A 23503-nucleotide genomic window follows, 5' to 3' on the forward strand; every position below is an offset into this window, starting at 1 on the left:
TTTTAAAACAAAGACTGTAATAAGAGATGAGGAAGGACACTATATCCTACTTAAAGGGTCTATCCAACAAGAAGATCTAACAATTGTAAATATCTATGCCCCTAACATGGGAGCAGCCAATTAATAACAAAAGCGAAGAAACAGATTAACAACAATACAACAATAGTGGGGGACTTTAACACCACCCTGATTGAAATGGACAGATCATCTAAGCAAAAGATCAACAAGGAAATAAAGACTTTAAATGACACACTGGACCAAATGGACTTCACAGACATATTCAGAACGTTCCATCCCAAAGCAACGGAATACACATTCTTCTCTAGTGCCCATGGAACATTCTCCAGAATTGATCACATCCTAGGTCACAAATCAGGTCTCAACCGGTACCAAAAGATTGGGATTATTCCCTGCATATTTTCAGACCACAATGCTTTGAAACTAGAACTCAATCACAAGAGGAAAGTCGGAAAGAACTCAAATACATGGAGGCTAAAGAGCATCCTACTAAAGAATGAATGGGTCAACCAGGAAATTAAAGAAGAATCAAAAAAGTTCATGGAAACCAATGAAAATGAAAACACAACTGTCCAAAATCTTTGGGATGCAGCAAAGGCAGTCCTGAGAGGAAAGTGTATAGCAATACAAGCCTTTCTCAAGAAACAAGAAAGGTCTCAAATACACAACCTAACCCTACACCTAAAGGAGCTGGAGAAAGACAGCAAATAAAGCCTAAACCCAGCAGGAGAAGAGAAATAATAAAGATCAGAGCAGAAATCAATGAACTAGAAACCAAAAGAACAGTAGAACAGATCAACGAAACTAGGAGGTGGTTCTTTGAAAGGATTAACAAGATTGATAAACCCCTGGCCAGACTTATCAAAAAGAAAAGAGAAAGGACCCAAATCAACAAAATCATGAATGAAAGAGGAGAGATCACAACCAACACCAAAGAAATACAAACAATTATAAGAACATATTATAAGCAACTCTATGCCAGCAAATTAGATAACCTGGAAGAAATGGGTGCATTCCTAGAGATGTATCAACTACCAAAACTGAACCAGGAAGAAATAAAAACCTGAACAGACCTATAACCACTAAGGAAATTGAAGCAGTCATCAAAAATCTCCCAAGAAACAAAAGCCCAGGGCCAGATGGCTTCCCAGGGGAATTCTACCAGACATTTAAAGAAGATTTAATACCTATTCTCCTGAAACTGTTCCAAAAAATAGAAATGGAAGGAAAACTTCCAAACTCATTTTATGAGGCCAGCATTACCTTGATCCCAAAACCAGACAAAGATCCCATCAAAAAGGAGAATTACAGACCAATATCCTTGATGAACATGGATGCAAAAATTCTCACCAAAATACTAGCCAATAGGATCCAACAGTACATTAAAAGGATTATTCACCATGACCAACTGGGATTTATCCCTGGGCTGCAAGGCTGGTTCAACGTCCGCAAATCAATCAACGTGATACAATACATTAACAAAAGAAAGAATAAGAATCATATGATCCTCTCAATAGATGCAGAAAAAGCATTTGACAAAGTACAGCATCCTTTCTTGATCAAAACTCTTCAGAGTATAGGGATACAGGGTACCTACCTCAATATCATAAAAGCCATCTATGAAAAACCTACAGCGAATATCATTCTCAATGGGGAAAAGCTGAGAGCTTTTCCCCGAAGGTCAGGAACGCGGCAGGGATGTCCACTCTCACCACTGCTATTCAACATAGTATTAGAAGTCCTAGCCACAGCAATCAGACAACAAAAAGAAATCAAAGGCATCCAAATCGGCAAAGAGGAAGTCAAACTCTCACTCTTTGCAGATGATATGATACTGTATGTGGAAAACCCAAAAGACTCCACCCCAAAACCGCTAGAACTCATACAGGAATTCAGTAAAGTGGCAGGCTATAAAATCAATGCACAGAAATCAGTGGCATTCTTATACACCAACAACAAGACAGAAGAGAGACAAATCAAGGAGTCGATCCCATTCACAATTGCACCCAAAACCATAAGATACCTAGGAATAAATCTAACCAAAGAGGCAAAGGATCTGTACTCAGAAAACTATCAAATACTCAGGAAAGGAATTGAGGGAGACACAAAGAAATGGAAAAACGTTCCATGCTCATGGATTGGAAGAACAAACATTGTGAAGATGTCAATGCTACCTAGAGCAATCTACACATTCAATGCAATCCCCATCAAAATACCATCCACTTTTTTCAAAGAAATGGAACAAATAATCCTAAAATTTGTATGGAACCAGAAGAGACCCCGAATAGCCAGAGGAATCTTGAAAAAGAAAAGCAAAGCTGGCGGCATCACAATTCCTGACTTCCAGCTCTATTACAAAGCTGTCATCATCAAGACAGTATGGTACTGGCACAAAAACAGACACATAGATCAATGGAACAGAATCGAGAGCCCAGAAATGGACCCTCAACTCTATGGTAAACTCATCTTTGATAAAGCAGGAAAGAATGTCCAATGGCAAAAAGACAGTCTCTTCAACAAATGGTGTTGGGAAAATTGGACAGCCACATGCAGAAGAATGAAACTGGACCATTTCCTTACACCACACACAAAAGTAGACTCCAAATGGTTGAAAGACCTAAACGTGAGACAGGAGTCCATCAAAATCCTAAAGGAGAACACAGGCAGCAACCTCTTCGACCTCAGCTGCATCAACTTCTTCCTAGAAACATCACCAAAGGCACAGGAAGCCAGGGCAAAAATGAACTATTGGGATTTCATCAAGATAAAAAGCTTTTGCACAGCAAAAGAAACAGTCCACAAAACCAAAAGACAACCGACAGAATGGGAGAAAATATTTGCAAATGACATATCAGATAAAGGGCTAGTATCCGAAATCTATAAAGAACTTATCAAACTCAACACCCAAAGAACAAATAATCCAATCAAGAAATGGGCAGAAGACATGAACAGACATTTTTCCAAAGAAGACATCCAAATGGCAACAGGCACATGAAAAAGTGCTCAACATCGCTCGGCATCAGGGAAATCCAAATCAAAACCTCAATGAGATACCACCTCACACCCGTCAGAATGGCTAAAATTAACAAGTCAGGGAACGACAAATGTTGGCGGGGATGTGGAGAAAGGGGAACCCTCCTACACTGTTGGTGGGAATGCAAGCTGGTGCAACCCCTCTGGAAAACAGTATGGAGGTTCCTCAAACAGTTGAAATTAGAGCTACCATTCGATCCAGCAATTGCACTACTGGGTATTTACCCCAAAGATACAAATGTAGGGACCCGAAGGGGTACGTGCACCCCAATGTTTATAGCAGCAATGTCCACAATAGCCAAAGTGTGGAAAGAGCCAAGATGTCCAACGACAGATGAATGGATAAAGAAGCTGTGGTATATATACACAATGGAATATTATGCAGCCATCAAAAGGAATGAGATCTTGCCATTTGCAACGACGTGGATGGAACTGGAGGGTGTTATGCTTAGTGAAATAAGTCAATCAGAGAAAGACATGTATCATATGACCTCACTGATATGAGGAATTCTTAATCTCAGGAACAAACAGGGTTGCTGGAGTGGTCGGGGGTGGGAGGGATGGGGTGGCTGGGTGATAGACATTGGGGAGGGTATGTGCTACGGTGAGCGCTGTGAATTGTGTAAGACTGTTGAATCACAGGTCTGTACTTCTGAAACAAATAACGCAACATATTTTAAGAAAAAAGAAAAAGAAGAAGATAGCAGGAGAGAAAGAATGAAGGGGAGTAAGTCAGAGTGCGAGACGAACCAGGAGAGATGATGGACTCTGAAAAACAAACTGAGGTTTCTAGAGGGGAGGAGGGTGGGGGGATGGGTTGGCCTGGTGATGGGTAATTGAAGGGGGCGCGTTCTGCATGGAGCACTGGGTGTTGTGAACAAACAATGAATCATGGAACACTACACCAAAACAAATGATGTAATATATGGTGATTAACATAATAAAAAATTAAAAAAAAAACAAGACCCATCAATATGCTGTCTGCAAGAGACTCACTTTGGACCCAAAGACACCCCCATATTGAAAGTGAAGGGGTGGAAAACCATTTACCATCTTAATGGACACCAAAAGAAAGCTGGGGTGGCAATCCTTATATAAGACAAATTAGATTTTAAAACAAAGACTGTAATAAGAGATGAGGAAGGACACTATATCCTACTTAAAGGGTCTATCCAACAAGAAGATCTAACAATTGTAAATATCTATGCCCCTAACATGGGAGCAGCCAATTAATAACAAAAGCAAAGAAACACATTGACAACAATACAATAATAGTGGGGGACTTTAACACCTCCCTGACTGAAATGGACAGATCATCTAAGCAAAAGATCAACAAGGAAATAAAGACTTTAAATGACACACTGGACCAAATGGACTTCACAGACATATTCAGAACGTTCCATCCCAAAGCAACGGAATACACATTCTTCTCTAGTGCCCATGGAACATTCTCCAGAATTGATCACATCCTAGGTCACAAATCAGGTCTCAACCGGTACCAAAAGATTGGGATTATTCCCTGCATATTTTCAGACCACAATGCTTTGAAACTAGAACTCAATCACAAGAGGAAAGTCGGAAAGAACTCAAATACATGGAGGCTAAAGAGCATCCTACTAAAGAATGAATGGGTCAACCAGGAAATTAAAGAAGAATCAAAAAAGTTCATGGAAACCAATGAAAATGAAAACACAACTGTTCAAAATCTTTAGGATGCAGCAAAGGCAGTCCTGAGAGGAAAGTATATAGCAATACAAGCCCTTCTCAAGAAACAAGAAAGGTCTCAAATACACAACCTAACCCTACACCTAAAGGAGCTGGAGAAAGAACAGCAAATAAAGCCTAAACCCAGCAGGAGAAGAGAAATCATAAAGATCAGAGCAGAAATCAATGAACTAGAAACCAAAAGAACAGTAGAACAGATCAACGAAACTAGGAGCTGGTTCTTTGAAAGAATTAACAAGATTGATAAACCCCTGGCCAGACTTATCAAAAAGAAAAGAGAAATGACCCAAATCAACAAAATCATGAATGAAAGAGGAGAGATCACAAGCAACACCAAAGAAATACAAACAATTATAAGAACATATTATGAGCAACTCTATGCCAGCAAATTACATAACCTGGAAGAAATGGGTGCATTCCTAGAGATGTATCAACTACCAAAATTGAACCAGGAAGAAATAGAAAACCTGAACAGACCTACAACCACTAAGGAAATTGAAGCAGTCATCAAAAACCTCCCAAAAAACAAAAGCCCAGGGCCAGATGGCTTCCCAGGGGAATTCTACCAAACATTTAAAGAAGAATTAATACCTATTTTTCTGAAACTGTTCCAAAAAATAGAAATGGAAGGAAAACTTCCAAACTCATTTTATGAGGCCAGCATTACCTTGATCCCAAAACCAGACAAAGATCCCACCAAAAAGGAGAATTACAGACCAATATCCTTGATGAAAATGGATGCAAAACTTCTCACCAAAATACTAGCCAATAGGATCCAACAGTACATTAAAGGATTATTCACCATGACCAACTGGCATTTATCCCTGGGCTGCAAGGTTGGTTCAACATCCACAAATCAATCAACGTGATACAATATTTTAACAAAAGGAAGAAGAAGAATCATATGATCCTCTCAATAGATGCAGAGAAAGCATTTGACAAAGTACAGCAACGTTTCTTGATCAAAACTCTTCAGAGTATAGGGATAGAGGTACCTACTTCAATATCATAAAAGCCATCTATGAAAAACCTACAGTGAATATCATTCTCAATGGGGAAAAACTGAGAGCTTTTCCCCTAAGGTCAGGAATGTGGCAGGGATGTCCACTCTCACCACTGCTATTCAACATAGTATTAGAAGTCCTAGCCACAGCAATCAGACAACAAAAAGAAATCAAAGGCAACCAAATCGGCAAGGAGGAAGTCAAACTCTCACTCTTTGCAGATGATATGATACTTTATGTGGAGAATCCAAAAGACTCCACCCCAAAACTGCTAGAACTCATACAGGAATTCAGTAAAGTGGCAGGATATAAAATCAATGCACAGAAATCAGTGGCATTCCTATACACCAACAACAAGACAGAAGAGAGAGAAATTAAGGAGTCAATCCCATTTACAATTGCACCCAAAACCATAAGGTACCTAGGAATAAATCTAACCAAAGAGGCAAAGGATCTGTACTCAGAAAACTATAAAATACTCATGAAAGGAATTGAGGGAGACACAAAGAAATGGAAAAACGTTCCATGCTCATGGATTGGAAGAACAAACATTGTGAAGATGTCAATGCTACCTAGAGCAATCTACACATTCAATGCAATCCCCATCAAAATACCATCCACTTTTTTCAAAGAAATGGAACAAATAACCCTAAAATTTGTAGGGAACTAGAAGAGACCCCGAATAGCCAGAGGAATGTTGAAAAAGAAAAGCAAAGCTGGCGGCATCACAATTCCTGACTTCCAGCTCTATTACAAAGCTGTCATCAAGACAGTATGGTACTGGCACAAAAACAGACACATAGATCAATGCAACAGAATCGAGAGCCCAGAAATGGACCCTCAACTCTATGGTAAACTCATCTTTGACAAAGCAGGAAAGAATGTCCAATGGAAAAAAGACAAGTCTCTTCAACAAATGGTGTTGGGAAAATTGGACAGTTACATGCAGAAGAATGAAACTGGACCATTTCCTTACACCACACACAAAAATAGACTCCAAATGGGAAGACATAGATGTGAGACAGGAGTCCATCAACATCCTAAAGGAGAACACAGGCAGCAACCTCTTCGATCTCAGCCGCATCAACTTCTTCCTAGAAACATTACCAAAGGCAAAGGAAGCAAGGGCAAAAATGAACTATTGGGATTTCATCAAGATAAAAAGCTTTTGCACAGCAAATAAACAGTCCACAAAACCAAAAGACAACCGACAGAATGGGAGAAAATATTTGCAAATGACATATCAGATAAAGGGCTAGTATCCAAAATCTATAAAGAACTTATCAAACTCAACAGCCAAAGAATAATCCAATCAAGAAATGGGCAGAAGACATGAGCAGACATTTTTCTTTTTTCTTTTTTTATGAAGACATTTTTCCAAAGAAGACATCCAAATGGCCAACAGACATATGAAAAAGTGCTCAACCTTGCTCGGCATCAGGGAAATCCAAATCCAAACCTCAATGAGATACCACCTCACACCAGTCAGAATGGTTAACATTAACAAGTCAGGAAATGACAGATGTTGGTGGGGATGCAGAGAAAGTGGAACCCTCCTACACTGTTGGTGGGAATGCAAGCTGGTGCAACCCCTCTGGAAAACAGTATGGAGGTTCCTCAAACAGTTGAAAATAGAGCTACCATACGATCCAGCAATTGCACTACTGGGTATTTACCACAAAGATACAAATGTAGGGATCCGAAGGGGTACGTGCACCCCAATGTTTATAGCAGCAATGTCCACAATAGCCAAACTGTGGAAAGAGCCAAGATGTCCGACAGATGAATGGATAAAGAAGAAGTGGTATATATACACAATGGAATATTATGCAGCCATCAAAAGGAATGAGATCTTGCCATTTGCAACGACGTGGATAGAACTGGAGGATGTCATGCTGAGTGAAATAAGTCAATGAGAGAAAGACATGTATCATATGACCTCACTGATATGAGGAATTCTTAATCTCAGGAAACAAACTGAGGGTTGCTGGAGTGGTGGGGGGTGGGAGGGATGGGGTGGCTGGGTGATAGACATTGGGGAGGGTATATGCTATGGTGAGCGCTGTGAATTGTGCAATAATGTTGAATCACAGATCTGTACTTCTGAAACAAATAATGCTATATATGTTAAGAAAAAAAGAAGAAGATGATAGAAGGAGAGGAAGAATGAAGGGGGGAAATCGGAGGGAGAGACGAACCATAAGAGACGATGGACTCTGAAAAACAAACTGAGGGTTCTAGAGGGGAGGGGGGTGGGAGGATGGGTTAGCCTGGTGATGAGTATTAAAGAGGGCACATTCTGCGTGGAGTACTGGGTGTTATACACAAACAATGAATCATGGAACACTACATCAAAAACTAATGATGTAATGTATGGTGATTAACATAACAATAAAAAATTTAAAGAGGAATAAAAAAAAGAAAACAGTGGTGGCCCTAAGGAAGTGGAAAGATATATTCAAAGTCCTGGGGGTGGAGGGATGACAACCAAAAATTCTAAATACATCAAACTCTATCCCTCAAAAATTAATCTGTAGTATATTCCAAAATAAAGACTGAGAGAATTTGTTGCTGGCATACTTACCTTACATGGAACACTTAAAAAAAAAATCATTTAGATGAAAGAAATAAAAATAGACTCAGTAACTTGAATCCATGGGAAAAAGTGAAAAGCAGCAGCAATAGTAAACATTTTTAAATGTATATACATTCCCTTATATATCCTCTTTTCTTCTCTTAAATTCTTCAGAAGACATTGTATATAGTAATAACAGTATTGTGTGTATGTATATATGTGTGTAGATATATATAAAATAAAACACAAATGTAATATATATGACAATTAATAGCACAAAGGAAGGGGAAGGAAATAAAGGTATGCTGGAACAAAGTTGCTATTATTGTACCAGAAGTTAGTTAATATTAATCTGAAGTAGTCTGCATTAAGTTAAGATGCCTAATGTAATACCTAGAACCACTTAGAAAATGACTTAAAAATAGTAAAAACTTAAGAGTAATTAAAACAGTACCCTGATAAACATGTTTAATACAAAATAATGAATGAAGGAATAACCCAAAGACATATGACATAGAGAAAGCAGGGGCGCCTGGGTAGCTCAGTCAGTTAAGCATCTGCCTTCAGCTCAGGTTATGGTCCCAGGGTGCTGGGACTGAGCCCCCCATTGCTAACTCTCTCTCAAATAAATAAATAAAATCTTAAAAAAAAAAGATATAGAGAAAGAAAATAGCAAAATGGCAGATGCAAATCCAACCATAATTTTATTAAATTTTATGGAATTAAAAACTCCAATCCAAGGGCAAAGTTGTAATGTATAGGAAAACAAACAAACAAACAAAAAAAACAAAAATCAAGATCCAACAACATGCTGACTACCAGAGACCCACTTCAAATTAAAATACACAGATAAGTTAAAAGAAAAAGGACAGATATATGCCACATTAACAGTTATAATGAGAGAGCTGAAATGACTGTATTAATATCAAACTGGACTTTAAGACAAGAAATATCACTAGAGATATAGCGAGACATTTCATAATAATAAAAGGTCAATACATAAGAAAGACATAAAAGTATAAAGGTATATATACCTAAAAACAGAGCCCAAAATATATGAAGTGAAAACTGACAGAATTGAAAGGAAAAATAGACAATTTAACCATTATAGTTAGAAATTACAATGTTCTACCCCTTAATAGCTAACAGAACAAATAGGCAAAAAATCAGCAAGAATATAGCAGACTTAAAAAAAAAAAAAGAATATAGCAGACTTGAGTAACAACTGTCACCAACTTGACCTGACATTTTTTAATGCTCTATCAAATGAGAGAAGAATATGCATTCTTTTCAGATGCATGTGAAACATTCTCCAGCATAGTCCATATGCTAGACATAAAACAATCTCAGGAAATTTGAAAGGACTCGAATCAAAGTATATTCTCCAACAAACAAATTAAAAATAAAGAAATTCAGAAAATACCCAATACTTGGAAATGAAGTGAAATATTCCTAAATAACATATGGTTTCAAAAAAGAAATGAGAAATTAGACAATATTTTGATTAAATGAAAACAAAAATACAACATATCAAAATTTATGAGGTATAGCTTATTCAGTGCTGAGGGAAATACAGAAGTTTAAATACCTATACTAGAAAAGAAAGGTTTCACATCAGTAATCTAAGCATCCACTTTAAGAGTAGACAAAGAAGAGCAAATTAAACCTAAAGCAAGCAGAAGGAAGGAGCTAAAGATCAGAAAAGAAAGAAATCAATGAAATAGGAAACAGAAAAACAATAAAGAAAAACAAAGAAACCAAAAGTTCTTTGGGAAAAATAACCAACAACATTGGTAAGCCTTTAGCTAGGCTAAGAAAAAAGAAGAGATAACATGGAATACCAAAATCAGGGATAAAAGAAGGGATATAAATAACCAGCCAAATAAAAGGGCTGTAAAAGAACCAATCTTACACAAATTCTTTCAGAAAACAGAGGCAAGGGAACTTTCCAACTCATTCTGAGACCAGTATTATTACCCTTTTACCAAAGCAAGATAAAGATATCACAAGAAAAGCAGAGACCAATAACCCTTCCAAGCACTCACATGAAAATCCTTAACACAGTATTAGCAAATAAAACCCAGCAACATATAAAAAAGAAAAAGCACCATGATGCAGTAGGATTTATGTGACCATGACATCTATAAGGCTCCAACCTCCTCTCTGTTCTGACGTCACCCTTCAGACAGATGTAAATCGCCAGTGGTATTTTGGCTGTGCAGTCCCTTCAATATAAACCTTACTTGGTGGTTGTGTGTAGAGTGGACAAAATAAAGTAACCCAATCCTACTGAAATTATGGACATCAAAAAAGATTAAGGACACCATAAAAGAAGCAGAAACCAAGATGATTTCCAATTTCAACCTTGATGTTGAGGGTCGAGATACCTGACAAGGATTTAAAACAAGGATGAAAAAGTAGGTGATCAATGAACTAGATTTTCAATTCTATCCAGAGCTTAAAACAATCAATCACCAAGCAGATCCATGTGAAACATGGATGGTTAAGGGGTTTTTCCTAGACTAAGAAATGAAACCCTAACTATTGGAAAAGGAACAGTATGTCTCCAGGAATACAAGTGAGACTTTGAAGAGATGGGGTGTTCCTTTTTTCAGCTCATGTCAACTCAAACTCTGAAATCCAGGACTAAATTTTAGGCTTAGCTACATCAGGTCATCAGTTAAGGTGACAGTGCTTTCCAAGTCCTGAAAGGCTCACTTCTAGGTTCTTGCTTTTAGAGATGGGTATCAGCAGGAGGCTGATGCACCTTGCCACCCATCCAACCACCACCCCACTTAGCCTGGTAAAAAATACACTCAAGTAACCCACAAACACGGGCCATAACACAGTTGAGGGTAAGAGATATGAAGGAAAGCTATAATAAAGGTTTTCTAAAAGCACTTGCCCTCACCTAAAACTTTCATATCCATCTCCATATCCATCTGAAAAAAAAATTCATCTAGAAACATTATTTAGGTGGATATTCACTTCTACATGGTCTAGAATTATAAGTTTCTACCCATAGCATTATTAAGTTAGCCAATTCTGCACTATTCATGAATGGTTTAAAATTTTTTGCCATATGATGTTTCATTATTTCAATTTTTAAAAAGTAGTATTTTAGAGGAAAAAAGCCTGTGTGAAATCATAAAAGACAAAGTCTCTAGCTATCACATGAGATTTGAAATAATGCAAACGTCAACTAAAAAAATTTCAGATTAATATTTTAAATAATGAAACGAGGACACAACTAAGTATTTTGTGGCAATTCTTGAAATACTTCTTTTCCACTAATTGAGAGCAAGGATAAAAATTTTGAGTAGACATTTCCAGGAAAAGTACATGAAGTAAATCTACATCCTCATTAAACGTGAATACTGAATTTGGCTGATCATACATACAAATCATCAAGATTTATATCTTATTCTGGATGAATTTCAAACATATCAGTATAACATTTCTATATTATGAATTACAAAAGAATTCATAACAATTCAATAGGCAATATGCAAGTTTATTTAAATAATTTAACACTGCACAGAATGCTAATTTAGAAGTATAAAAATAGATGGTTTAGCAACCAAATATAAAGCACCACACAGAAGCAGATTACACATACACCATCAGGCCTTTGGAAGATTAAGGCAACATTAATATCTCAAATAATTTTATGAGAACACTTTACTCATATGATAGATGTTATTAAAACATCTCAAAATAGAGAGTCCACAATTTTTTCAATATGAAGTCTCCTCTTCCAGCTTTCTTGTCCATATATTAATGATTTTTCTTAAATACTGTACAACAGTTAGTTAGATTGACAAATGGGCTATCAAAGCCACTATCTTGTTGGCTAGATAGAGGAGCAATTAATTTTCTCAAAGGCTGCCGACACACAGATGATGGTACTGTACTCAGGTTTTTGAAATCTGACTTTAATATATCAGCCTTATGATGAGGTGGGTGTCTAAGAGTCATACCGATCTCTGGCTGAAAGGCTTTCTTCCAACAGGTCTGAAGTGTGACCACTCTGACATTTCATTGGTTGACAAATCATTTTATTTTTCTCTGTATCTGAAAGACAACTGGCTGCTGAAAACTGTTTGAAATTAACAGCTTCAGCTGGTATATCCAGAGTTTCTTGTGGTCTACCGTATAAAAATGACACTTCGTGACTGTTGCAGGGTAAAGTGACACTGTTGGAATGCCAGCCTATGGAGTCATCCAGGTCCCCTCCATCCTTTACTGGAGTTTCCCGAACACCCAAACTTTGACTTTTCTCAGACGCAGCATTTTCACTTTCCATTAATGGATTACACTTATACACTTTTAAACCAAGTCTTTCATTAGGACCTCGAAAGGTTAAATGTGTGGATCCAGATTCAGAAAGACTAGGGGTATATCTAGGTGAGGGTTTATTTCCAAAGGATCCAAGAAAGGGGTATGTGGCTGAATGCTGAAGTGATTCAGAGCCAATATCACTGAGGTCTTTCTTCTTGCGCAAACCAAAGCCTTTTTCACCTTCACAAGGCACAAACTCAGGTGAAACATTTTTTGGCGACAGGTCTGGGTGTTTATAATTGTTATCCCCAAGCTGGAAGCCTGAGTGTGACCCTTTGGAACCCATGTGCTTTGTGTCCCCATGCTCTGCGTCCTCTAACCGTCTTCGTAAGTTACAAGCAGCCCTTCTCTTAGGAACTTGGTCACACATACTTCTGGGGATAGTTTGTATACTGTTTGATTTGCTTTCAGTGTGACGTGGTGTATTCTGGTTCACATCATTTCTTTTTGATTTTTCAACTCCAGTCAGCATCTCTGAAGTCAGAGGTAGTACTACTATATACAAGAGAACACAAAATTAGGGGAAAACAAAATTAGGAGAAAATTAACATTGAAAAAGGAGGGAAAAAAATTATGTTTTCATGTATTTCCAAAGAATGCATATATTTTAATCATTCTCAAAGAAAATACATCAAGGCTGGACATTTAAAAATATTATTTTACATATATCCATTCAATAAGGTTAAGCAATGTTATTGAAATCTGACATTATTGTTATACATCTGATCTACAATTTTCTGCAACAGATATTGCATTTCAAGAGCCAACTGCAACGTTTCCAATTCCGTCTGATGAAGAAAATTTGTTAAAGAACCCCAGTGCCCAATGCCTACATAAGTGCGCGCGCGTGCACACACACACACACACACACACACACACACACACAAACACACACCCTGTAAAAGCTAAAGCGGAGTTTCTGATTTAATGTACCTAAGACACGGAATCTGATCAGAAGTAAAGCAGCCACACAGCATTAAATCAGAGAAATCATACCTCAGAGTAGTGTACCTTGGTCCCTGTATCATGAAAAGGGTTTGCTTTTATTAGGGACATTTGCACAGTTGCCCCAAGTCTTTTACCCCCAAGGTTCACATCACCATTCCCAAATTTACACAAATAACTTTGAGTTTTTAAAAGAATGTCTACCAATATCAGCTTGTGGATTCCTGAACAATCTCTGCTTCAAGCTTTCTAGACGTTCAAAAGCCCCATTTCCCCACAGATATGTTCAAAATCCCCCCGTGTGACTGGAAATTTATTGATTTTTTCACATATTTCCATCAGCTTTTGCTTTATATATGCTAAAGCTATTTTATTATGAAGAGAAAGAACCCATTTATAGGTTCTTAGGAGTCTTCTTTACCATTAGCAACTTCACTTTAATCTCTTTCAAATATAATTTGCTTAATATTGTATTTAACTTTATAATTTATCTAATATCAATTCTGCATTGCTTAGTATATTATTCTCAATTCCTTCACTTTGAATTTTTGAATGTTCTCATAGAAATAATATATGTCTGGATTTTAAAAAAATGGAAATTATGGTCTTTTAATAAGGGAGTTTAACCTATTCATGTTTAGTGTGATTGCTGATGTTTGACCCTACAATAATTTTCTATTGACCCATGCTTTCTAATTGTATTTTTCCTCTTTCGTGATTCTGTTAGATTGAAAACCTTTTCTTACAAAAATTTTCCCCTACTAGTTTGAGAGTTATATATTCCATTTCTCTATTAGCTAGCCATAAATCTTAATACACATACATAAACTTGTATTTTTCTAGCAATGGCTAGAGTTACCAGTAACTATATCCTTTCCTTGAAAATAGTAAACCTCTTAGGCAAATTTGTTAGTTTCCTCTACAATATATTCTTACATCCTTTTGAGAATACTATACTTTGCTAACATTCTCAGGTCCTTTCATTTGTTCTATTACTTGTATCCATAGGTATAAGTTGTATTTTTTTTTTGCCTTGTCTTATTTTGATTTTGGTGTCTTTTATCGTGGTGCTGGCTTTCTATAGGTATTTGGTGATTCTTGGTTGAATGCTTATCTCATAGATATTCTGAGTATGGTATCAGCTTGTTTAAAAAAGTTAAGAGTGTTGTGAAAGGAACAAGCTGAAGGGTAGAAAAACCCAATAGCTGGTACTTTGGGCATGTGGGCTCTAAGTTCCTCCTTGGCGTGATTAGCCATCTAGAGCCTTGCCCTGTTCTGAGACTCTTTTATCCTGTTGCTCTTACTCCAGCCCAATGGTGGGGGTAGGGGAAGGGAAAGCAGAAGAATTAATAAAGAGGGTGGCCCCACCTGGTTACTGTTGCTCGAGAACATCAACTAATTATAATTACCTCACTGGTATCCCCTAGGCTTACTACTTCTCCTGCAACATACTGCCTTCAGATGTGGAACAATTTTAATACTGCTCCCACTTATAGCTGTCATCTTCTGGCAGTTTTGAACTGTTTCCCTCCGCAATCTTTCAGGGATTTCTCACAGCTTCTGGTCTATCAATTGTAACTTTTTATTTTTTAATTATTTATACATTGTTAAAAATTGAGGTGCACTTTCCATACAATGTTATATTAGTTTCAGGTATACAACATATTGATTCAACAGTTCTAGTTCTATACACTGCTCACCGCAATAGTGTAATTACCATCTATCACCAAATAAGTTATTAAAATACTATTGACTATATTCCTCATGCTGTACTTTTCATCCCTGTGACTTGCCTATTTTATAACTGGAAGTTTGTACCTTTTAATCTTCTTCACCAGTTTCACTCAGCCCCACCCCCGCCCCTCTGGCAACCACCAATTTGTTCTCTGTATTTATGAGACTATTTCTGTTTTGTGTGTTGTTTTTTAGATTCCACATATAAGTGAAATCATATGGTATTTGTCTGACCTTTTTCACTTAGCACAATACTCTCTAGATCCATCCATGTTGTCACAAATGGGAAGATTTCATTCTTTTTTTATGGCTGAGTAATATTTCTGTGTATGTGTGTGTGTGTCTGTGTACGAAATCTTCTTAGTCCATTCATCTAGACAGTCAAGTTGCTTCCATGTCTTGGCTATTGTAAATAATGTTGCAATAAACATAGGGGTGCATATATCTCTTCAAATTAGTGTTTTTGTATTTTGGGGGTAAATACCCAGTAGTGCAATTACTAGATTGTAAGGTAGCTATATTTTTAACTTTTTGAGGAACCTTTATAGTGCCTCCCACAGTGGCTGCACCAGTTTGTACTCCCACCAACAGTGAGGGTCCCTTTTTCTCCACATCTTCACCAACATTTGTTTCTTGTGTTTTTTTTTTTTAAAGATTTTATTTATTTATTAATGAGAGACAGAGAGAGAGAGAGGCAGAGGGAGAAGCAGGCTCCCAAGGAGCAGGGAGCCCGACGTGGGACTCGATCCCAGGACCCTGGGATCATGGCCTGAGCTGAAGGCAGACGCTTAACCATCTGAGCCACCCAGGCGCCCTGTTTCTTGTGTTTTTTATTTTAGCCATTCTGACAGGTGTGAGGTGATATCTCAGTGGACTTTTGATTGGCATTTCCCTGATGATGACTGATGTTGAGCATCTTTTCACATGTCTCTTGGTCATCTATGACTTACTTGTAGAAATGTCTGTTCACGTTTTCTGCCCATTTTTTAATTTTTGGATTATTTGTTCTGTGGGTGCTGAGCTGAAGTTCTTTATGTGTGTGTGTGTGTGTGTGTGTGTGTGTGTGTGTGTGTGTGTATGATATTAACCCCTTATCAAATGTATCATTTGCAAATACGCTCTACCACTCAGGAGGTTGCCTTTTGGTTTGCTGATTGCTTCCTTCGCTGTGCAGAAATTTTTATTTTGCTGTAGTCCCAATAGTTTATTTTTGCTTTTGTTTTCCTTGGCTGAGAAGACATACTTAGAAAAAAGCTGCTCAGGCCAATGTACAAGACATTAGTACCTATGTTTTTTTTCTTTTTTTTAAATGGTTTGAAGTCTTACAAATATTTAGGTCTTTAATACATTTTATTTTTGTGTATGGTTTAAGAAAGTGATTCAGTTTCATTCTTTTGCATGTAGCTGTGCGATTTTCCCATCATTAAAGAGACTGTCTTTTCCCCATTGTATATTCTTGCCTCCTTTGTTGTAGATTAATTGATCATACAACCATGAGTTTATTTCTGGACTCTCTATCCTGTTCCATTGATCTATGTATCTATTTATGTGCCAGTACCACAGTTTGATTACTAGAACTTTGTCGTATAGCTTGAAATCTGGAATTGTGATACCTCCAGTTTTGTTCTTTCTCAAGATTGCTTCTGCTATTCAGGGTCTTAGTGGTTCCATAGAAATATTAGGGTTATTTATTCTATTTTTGTGAAAAGTACTATCAATACTTTGATTGGGATTGCACTGAATCTGTAGACTGCTTTGGGTAATAGGGGCATTTTAACAATATTAATTCTTCCAATCCATGAGCATGCTATATCTTCCCATTTGTTTACATCATTTTCAATTTCTTTCATCAATGTCTTAAAGTTTTCAGAGGATAGGTCTTTCACCTCCATCATTAAATTTATTCCTAGATACTTCATTCTATTTGATGCAATTATAAATGGAATTATTTTATTTCTTTCTGTTATTTTGTTATTAGTGTATATAAACACAACAGATTTCTGTATATTAATTTTATATCCTGCAACATTACTGAATTCATTTATTAATTCTAGTCATTTTTAGGTGTTGTCTGTAGGGTCTTTTATGTATAGTATCATGTCATCTGCAAAAAATGAGTTTTGCTTCTTCCCTACCAATCTGGATTCTTTTTGTCTGCCTGCTGTGTCTAAGACTTCTAGTACTATGTTGAATAAAAGTGGTGAGAGTAGACATCTTTTTCTTGTTCCTGATCTTAGAGGAAAAGCTTTCAGTTTTTCCCCATTGAGTATGATGTCAGCTGTGGGTTTCTCATATATGGACTCTATGTTGAGGTATAATCCCTCTAAACATCATGAACTGATGTTGAATTTTATCAAAAGCTTTTTCTCCATCTATTGTGATGATCATATGGTTTGTTGTCTTAATTTTGTTAATGTGGTGTATCATGTAGATTGATTTGTGGATAATGAACCATCCTTGCATGCCTGGAATAAATCCCACTTGATCATCGTGAATGATCCTCTTCATGTACTGTTGAATTCAGTTTGCTAATATTTTGTCAAGGATTTTTGCATCTATATCTGTCGGAGATTTGGCCTGTAGTTTTCTTTTTTTTTATAGTATCTTCTTCTAGGTTGGTATCAGGGTAGTACTGGCCTCATAGAAATGAATTTAGAAGTTTTCCTTCCTCTTGTATTTTTTGGAATAGCTTGAGGAGGACAGGTGTTAAGTCTCCGTCAAGTGTTTGGTAGCATTCACCTGTGAATACATCTGGCTCTGGACTTGTGTTTGTTGGAAGCTTGGTAATTACTAATTCAATTTCATTTCTAGTAATTGGTCTGTTCAGATTTTCTATTTTTTTCCTGATTCAGTCTCAGAAGATTGTGTATTTTGAGAAATGTATCCCTTTCTTCTAGGTTGTCCAATTTGTTAGCATATAGTTTTTCATAGCAGTCTCTTACAATCCTCTGTATTTTTGTGGTGTCAATTGTTACTTTTCTTTCATTTCTAATTTTATTTGAGTCCTATCTCTTTTTTTCTTGAGGAGTCTGGGTAAAAGCTTATCAGTTTTGTTTATCTTTTTAAAAAGCCAACGCTTGCTTTTGTTGACCTTTTCTACTATTTTTTTTTAATCTCTATTTCATTTATTTCTGCTCTGATCTTTATTATTCCCTCCCTTTTACTAATTTGTTTAAAATCTATCCTGTCATTTCTAGGAATGAAAGCAACTATAGGAAGCTGATGGGTATGCTTAGCCTGCCTATTCAAACTGAAAACTCTACACTCTTTTTTTGTAAGTTTCCAGTTTAAGTAAAACACAGACAACTTTATAAATTAACTTATATTCCTTGTTCTTCTTCATACTAAAAATATTAAATATTTAAGACGGAAGGGAGAAGAAAACCCTTTAAGTGACTCATTTTGACATACCTGACTGTGTAGTTTTGCTCTGGGACTTATTAGAAATCGGCGTTTCCAGCAATTTTGCCATTGTAGCAAGTTTGCTAGCAGCATTCATAATCTTTTTCTCAGCCCTGTGGGGAATTCCAGAATATTAAATTAATAATAGTTTAAAGGAAAAAATGAGTTTCCTTAGCCCCAGGATTTCTGTTTTCCTATTAGTTCTGCCAATATTTAGGGTAGCACAGACCTAAGCCTCTCTTAACCCCTAATGGCCGATCATGTAGAAATAGTTAATTTTGTGGTTAAGGAAAATGTTTAGAAAATGACAACATGCTGTCCTGGTAGTCTCAAGACACACTGTTTGTTTAGATTGAACTTACCCTTCCTGTTTTCCATTATCCTGCAAAATCTGTTGGAGGCAAGTCAAGTAATATTTGCGCATCTTTCGGGCGGTTTCTTGACGTTCTCGCAATACCTCTGCTTTTACCATTTCCGCAGCTCTTTCCTTACTCTCCTGAATATAACGAAGCATATCACCTAGTGGGGAGGTGAGGGAGGGAGTTGCTAGGGAGAAAGGAATTCCCACAAAATGCATGCTTACTACCAGTTTTTCAAAAACAGGGAGGCAGACTTCAGATCAATTTTCCGGGAGATGAAGTGACTAGAGGTATAGTTTAAACATTGTACTTTTCCACAATCATTAAAATGGAATGTTTCAGATCACTATTTTAGGAGACTCAAAGGAGAAATAATCTAAAAGTCCTTTTAGAATGATGATAGCCACATATGTTAAGGAAACAGCATATTCCCTAGGAAAACATTGTCATATTCTAAAACACTGAGGCAAGAAAATAAATATGAGATACAGAAACTTACACATTTTGATTATGTATTGTCTGAGTAAGAGAGGAGAAAAAAATATACCTAAAGGGTGAGGATGAAAGGAAGAAAGAACCAGACACAGAAAGGTAGAAGGAGGCAATATGAACTAGAGAGACTCATATTCCCATTTACTCATGCTCTGAAAATCCATGTTTCATTATTTATTCCATTCTTTCAGCAGCACGTATGTGTACCCAAGTAAATATAATACTATAATCCATGAGAGATATGTACAAAATGCCAGGGAGAAGGATGAGACCTATGTTGCCTTCTGAAATATACATTTAAAACTAGTTCACAGGGACGCCTGGGTGGCTCAGTCAGTTAGGTGGCTGCCTTCAGCTCAGGTCATGATCCCAGGGTCCTGGGATTGAGTCCAGCATCAGGCTCCCGGCTTGGAAGGGAGCCCGCTTCTCCCTCTGCCTGCTGCTCCCCCTGCTTGTGCACTCTCTCTCTCTCTCTCTCTGACAAAAAAATAAATAAAATCTTTAAATCAATGAATCAGTCAATAAAAAATAGTTCACTGCTTTCAAGTTTTCTTTTTATCTTTGATTCAACATGATTGGATTGAGACTACCGTTACTTAAGGTCAACATTTTTTTTTACTAAATCTAGGGCTACATCCTACCTCTAGAATATCACTACTCTGTTATATTAAAGATTCAATTCATACAGGAATCTCCCTTAATATCAGTAAGCTCTTCCTGAAAATTAGATGCTCTATGCAAAAAATACTAACTGAAAGACTATTTCTCATTATTTGAAGTGGGATAAATTAAATTGGAATACGTGTCAACACAAAACCTCCAACCAATGTCTAAAATGTTAAAACACATACATAGAAGTTAGCATATGAGTATGAAAAAATGCTTAAAATTTCACTTCCAACTGATGTGATTGTTAACAAAAAGTTGCTTTGTTTGTTTTGTAGTAATATGGGCCCTGTTGGCACCAGCAACAACTGAAAAGTAAATTGTCTTTATTGATACCGACTGGGCTTTTCAAAACACTACACAGGATTATGATGATCTAACAAATACATCTGGAACTTAAGACCTTTTCCCACTCATTTTGTTAAAAATAAAAGCAATTTTAAGAGGTAAACATATATTTCTTCTGTATCAACACTGGTTATTGTTCTGGGACATACATACAATCTAAGCAATATTGTAATTAAAAAAACAGGAGATAGTTTGAGAAAACATAAACCAGAGAAATGCTCTGCAAAGTTATGCCTCTTACTGCAAAGGACCTGATAAACAAATTTACATGTATGACTTAATCCATTATCGAAATAATGAGAAAGAACAGAATAATGCCTAGCTAGATCTATTTTCTATGGTTTTTAAAAGCTTATGGTAGAGGGATGCCTGGGTGGCTCAGTCGGTTAAGTAGCTGCCTTCTGCTCAGGGCATGATCCCAGGGTCCTGGGATCGAGTGCCACATCGGGCTCCTTTCTCAGTGGGGAGCCTGCTTCTCCCTCTGCCTGCCACTCCCCCTGCTTGTGCTCACTCTCTCTCTAAAATCTTTAAAATCTTTAAAAATAAATTAAATAAAAGCTTATGGTAGAAAGTAATACTTGCTAATTTAAAACTCACATGACATTTTTTTTAGTTATTTAAGTTATTTAGTTAAGTTTTAAGATTATGAAATTTTTAGTTTAACATTAGTGTCCAAAAAAGTAACAGGATAATTAACAATATAAAATAACTCTACCCCCATGTCACTTCCAAAAGATACTGGGCAAAAAAATCCATTGCTGCATAATTTAGAAAAGGGGCCACTATTTTTTCTAAAAATCAGATAAGATCTCAGAACAGGTAGTTTGAAAAAGTCCCCCAAATTACTAGTGCTAGTAATAAAAAAGGCTCAAGCCACCTTAAAATCCTGGGACTCTCCTCAGGGACTTACGCTTAATTTTTTTTACAGCTTTAATGTACTGTCCACGAAGTTCTTCCAAGGCCCTCCCATTGCATAGGAGGCAAGCATTTTCAATGGCCCCTTCTGACAATGACCTAAAAATGAACCAAATATTGGAAACAGAGATTGTTAAGTAAAAATATCTAGCTATCTATATATTCCAATAACATCCAACTGAGATGTGCTAAAAAAAAATCATATATCAGGATCTTTACTATATAGTTTTTTAAAAAAGAAGAAAAATAGAAACAAATGTTATGGTTACTTAAATAAATCATGATAAATCCACACGATGAAACTATATGCAGCTACTGAAAGGCACATTATAGGAGAATAGCTAATGACATATGGAAATGTTTATTTTATAACATTATATTAATAAAAGCTTACAAAATAGCTTACACGATAATCTCAGTTTTTAAAACATGCACATGTGAGTATAAAGGGGCTTAAATGATATAAAATAAGAGGTTAACAGAGGGTATCTACTAGGAATAGGGTTTTGTAAGATTTTCTTTTTTTATACTTCTTGCTATGTAACAAGTTTTATACTCTTGGTATGAATATTATTGCTATAACTGATATTACAAAATAAAAAAAATACTTAAACAATTTCTTTAAAATAGTAAAAATTGGGGCACCTGGGTCGCTCCATTGGTTAAGCAACCAAACTCTTGCTTTTCGGCTCAGGTCATGATCTTGGGGTTGTGACATCAAGCCCTGAGTGGGGCTCTATGCTGGGTGTGGAGCCTGCTTGAGATTCTCTCTTTCCCTCCCCCTCTGCCCCCCCATGCCCTGCCCCACTCACACTTGTTCTCTCTTTCTCTCTCAAAAAAAGAAATAAAGATAAATTTAAAAATAAAAATAAAATAGTAAAAGTCTACCTCGGTGGTGTTTTACAAAGTGTTCTCAGTTCTTCCAATTTACTCTTCATGTCATTGTTTTCTTCTATTAATTCTTCAACAACTTTAGTATTCTCTTCTAAAAAAAAAATTAATGGTATATTGGTCAATTAATATTTTGTTTCCCCCTCAGTCTTCCTCTCCCCGAAATTCCCAGTGCAAATGTTTGTAGAGGAGATTGTGCAAATGGCAATTGCTCCCTGTGTCATTCATTTCCTGATGAGTCTTAATCTGACCACTCCCTGTTCTGGTTTCTCAGCACTTAAAAACTGTATTACACCCACATCTTGCTTTGGGTTACAAACTGCCCTGGAATAGGCTTCCAACTGTTTCACATGCATCTATTTTTTCCCAGCTAGACTGAAGCTCTGTTGAAACATCCTGGGTCTTCTATTTTCATGTCCCTCCTGGATCCTGGTACAGTCTATGCTCATATATACGATCATTGAACAAGCACTGCTATACAAAATAAAAAGAAAATTAAGATTAAGTAGGTACCACTTTCACAATTAATGTAAGATTTTCAATTCTTTGAACTTCTAAAAAGAGGATGAGGAGACCAGTGGCGTCCATATGGAATGGAGGACAAAGCACGAATTTCAGAGAGAGAGACATGGGTTTAAATCCTAGCTCTGCTTCTTTACCAGTTAAATGAGCTTAGGCAAATTACTTATGCTTTCTGAACCTGAGTTTTTTCATATGTTAAATGGAGATAGTATTACTTACCTTTAAGATAATAGAAATAAAATCATAAATGCATAGCACCAGATACAAAGTCTGGCAATACCAGTGTTTAATAATTATGAACAGGACACACCATGTTTCCTACCATACCACCCTCTCAACACACCCTGTAAGTTGAGTAATGAGCCACTCTATTCCTCCTAGATATAACCTGTATATTTTTAAATCACTCACTCTTACTCCACCACTTTTTAACAAATGCTACCAGCACAGTAGAAAACGGAATTTAACAAAAAAGCAACCATAATAGCAAAAACATTATCAACTAAGAGATGTATGTTAAGACAAACACTGAA

At 36.7% G+C, this 23503-nt stretch overlaps 1 protein-coding gene across 1 annotated transcript in view; it reads right to left on the reverse strand.

Annotated features, from left to right (window-relative positions):
* Positions 1-11848: 11848 nt before the first annotated feature.
* Positions 11849-23503, reverse strand: part of CEP152 (centrosomal protein 152) — a 94296-nt gene continuing 82641 nt past the window's right edge. The window contains 6 exon segments of the mRNA XM_088024781.1: positions 11849-12349; positions 12351-13191; positions 18787-18890; positions 19140-19296; positions 21553-21656; positions 22446-22542. Of these exon segments, the coding sequence (XP_087880907.1) occupies positions 12133-12349; positions 12351-13191; positions 18787-18890; positions 19140-19296; positions 21553-21656; positions 22446-22542 (1520 nt within the window). The 3' untranslated portion in view covers positions 11849-12132.

This window comes from Eumetopias jubatus, unplaced genomic scaffold (genome assembly GCF_037043125.1).
Source record: "Eumetopias jubatus isolate StellerSeaLion01/CBP00866 unplaced genomic scaffold, mEumJub1_p1.0 scaffold_7, whole genome shotgun sequence".
In the NCBI taxonomy this organism is placed as follows: domain Eukaryota; kingdom Metazoa; phylum Chordata; class Mammalia; order Carnivora; family Otariidae; genus Eumetopias; species Eumetopias jubatus.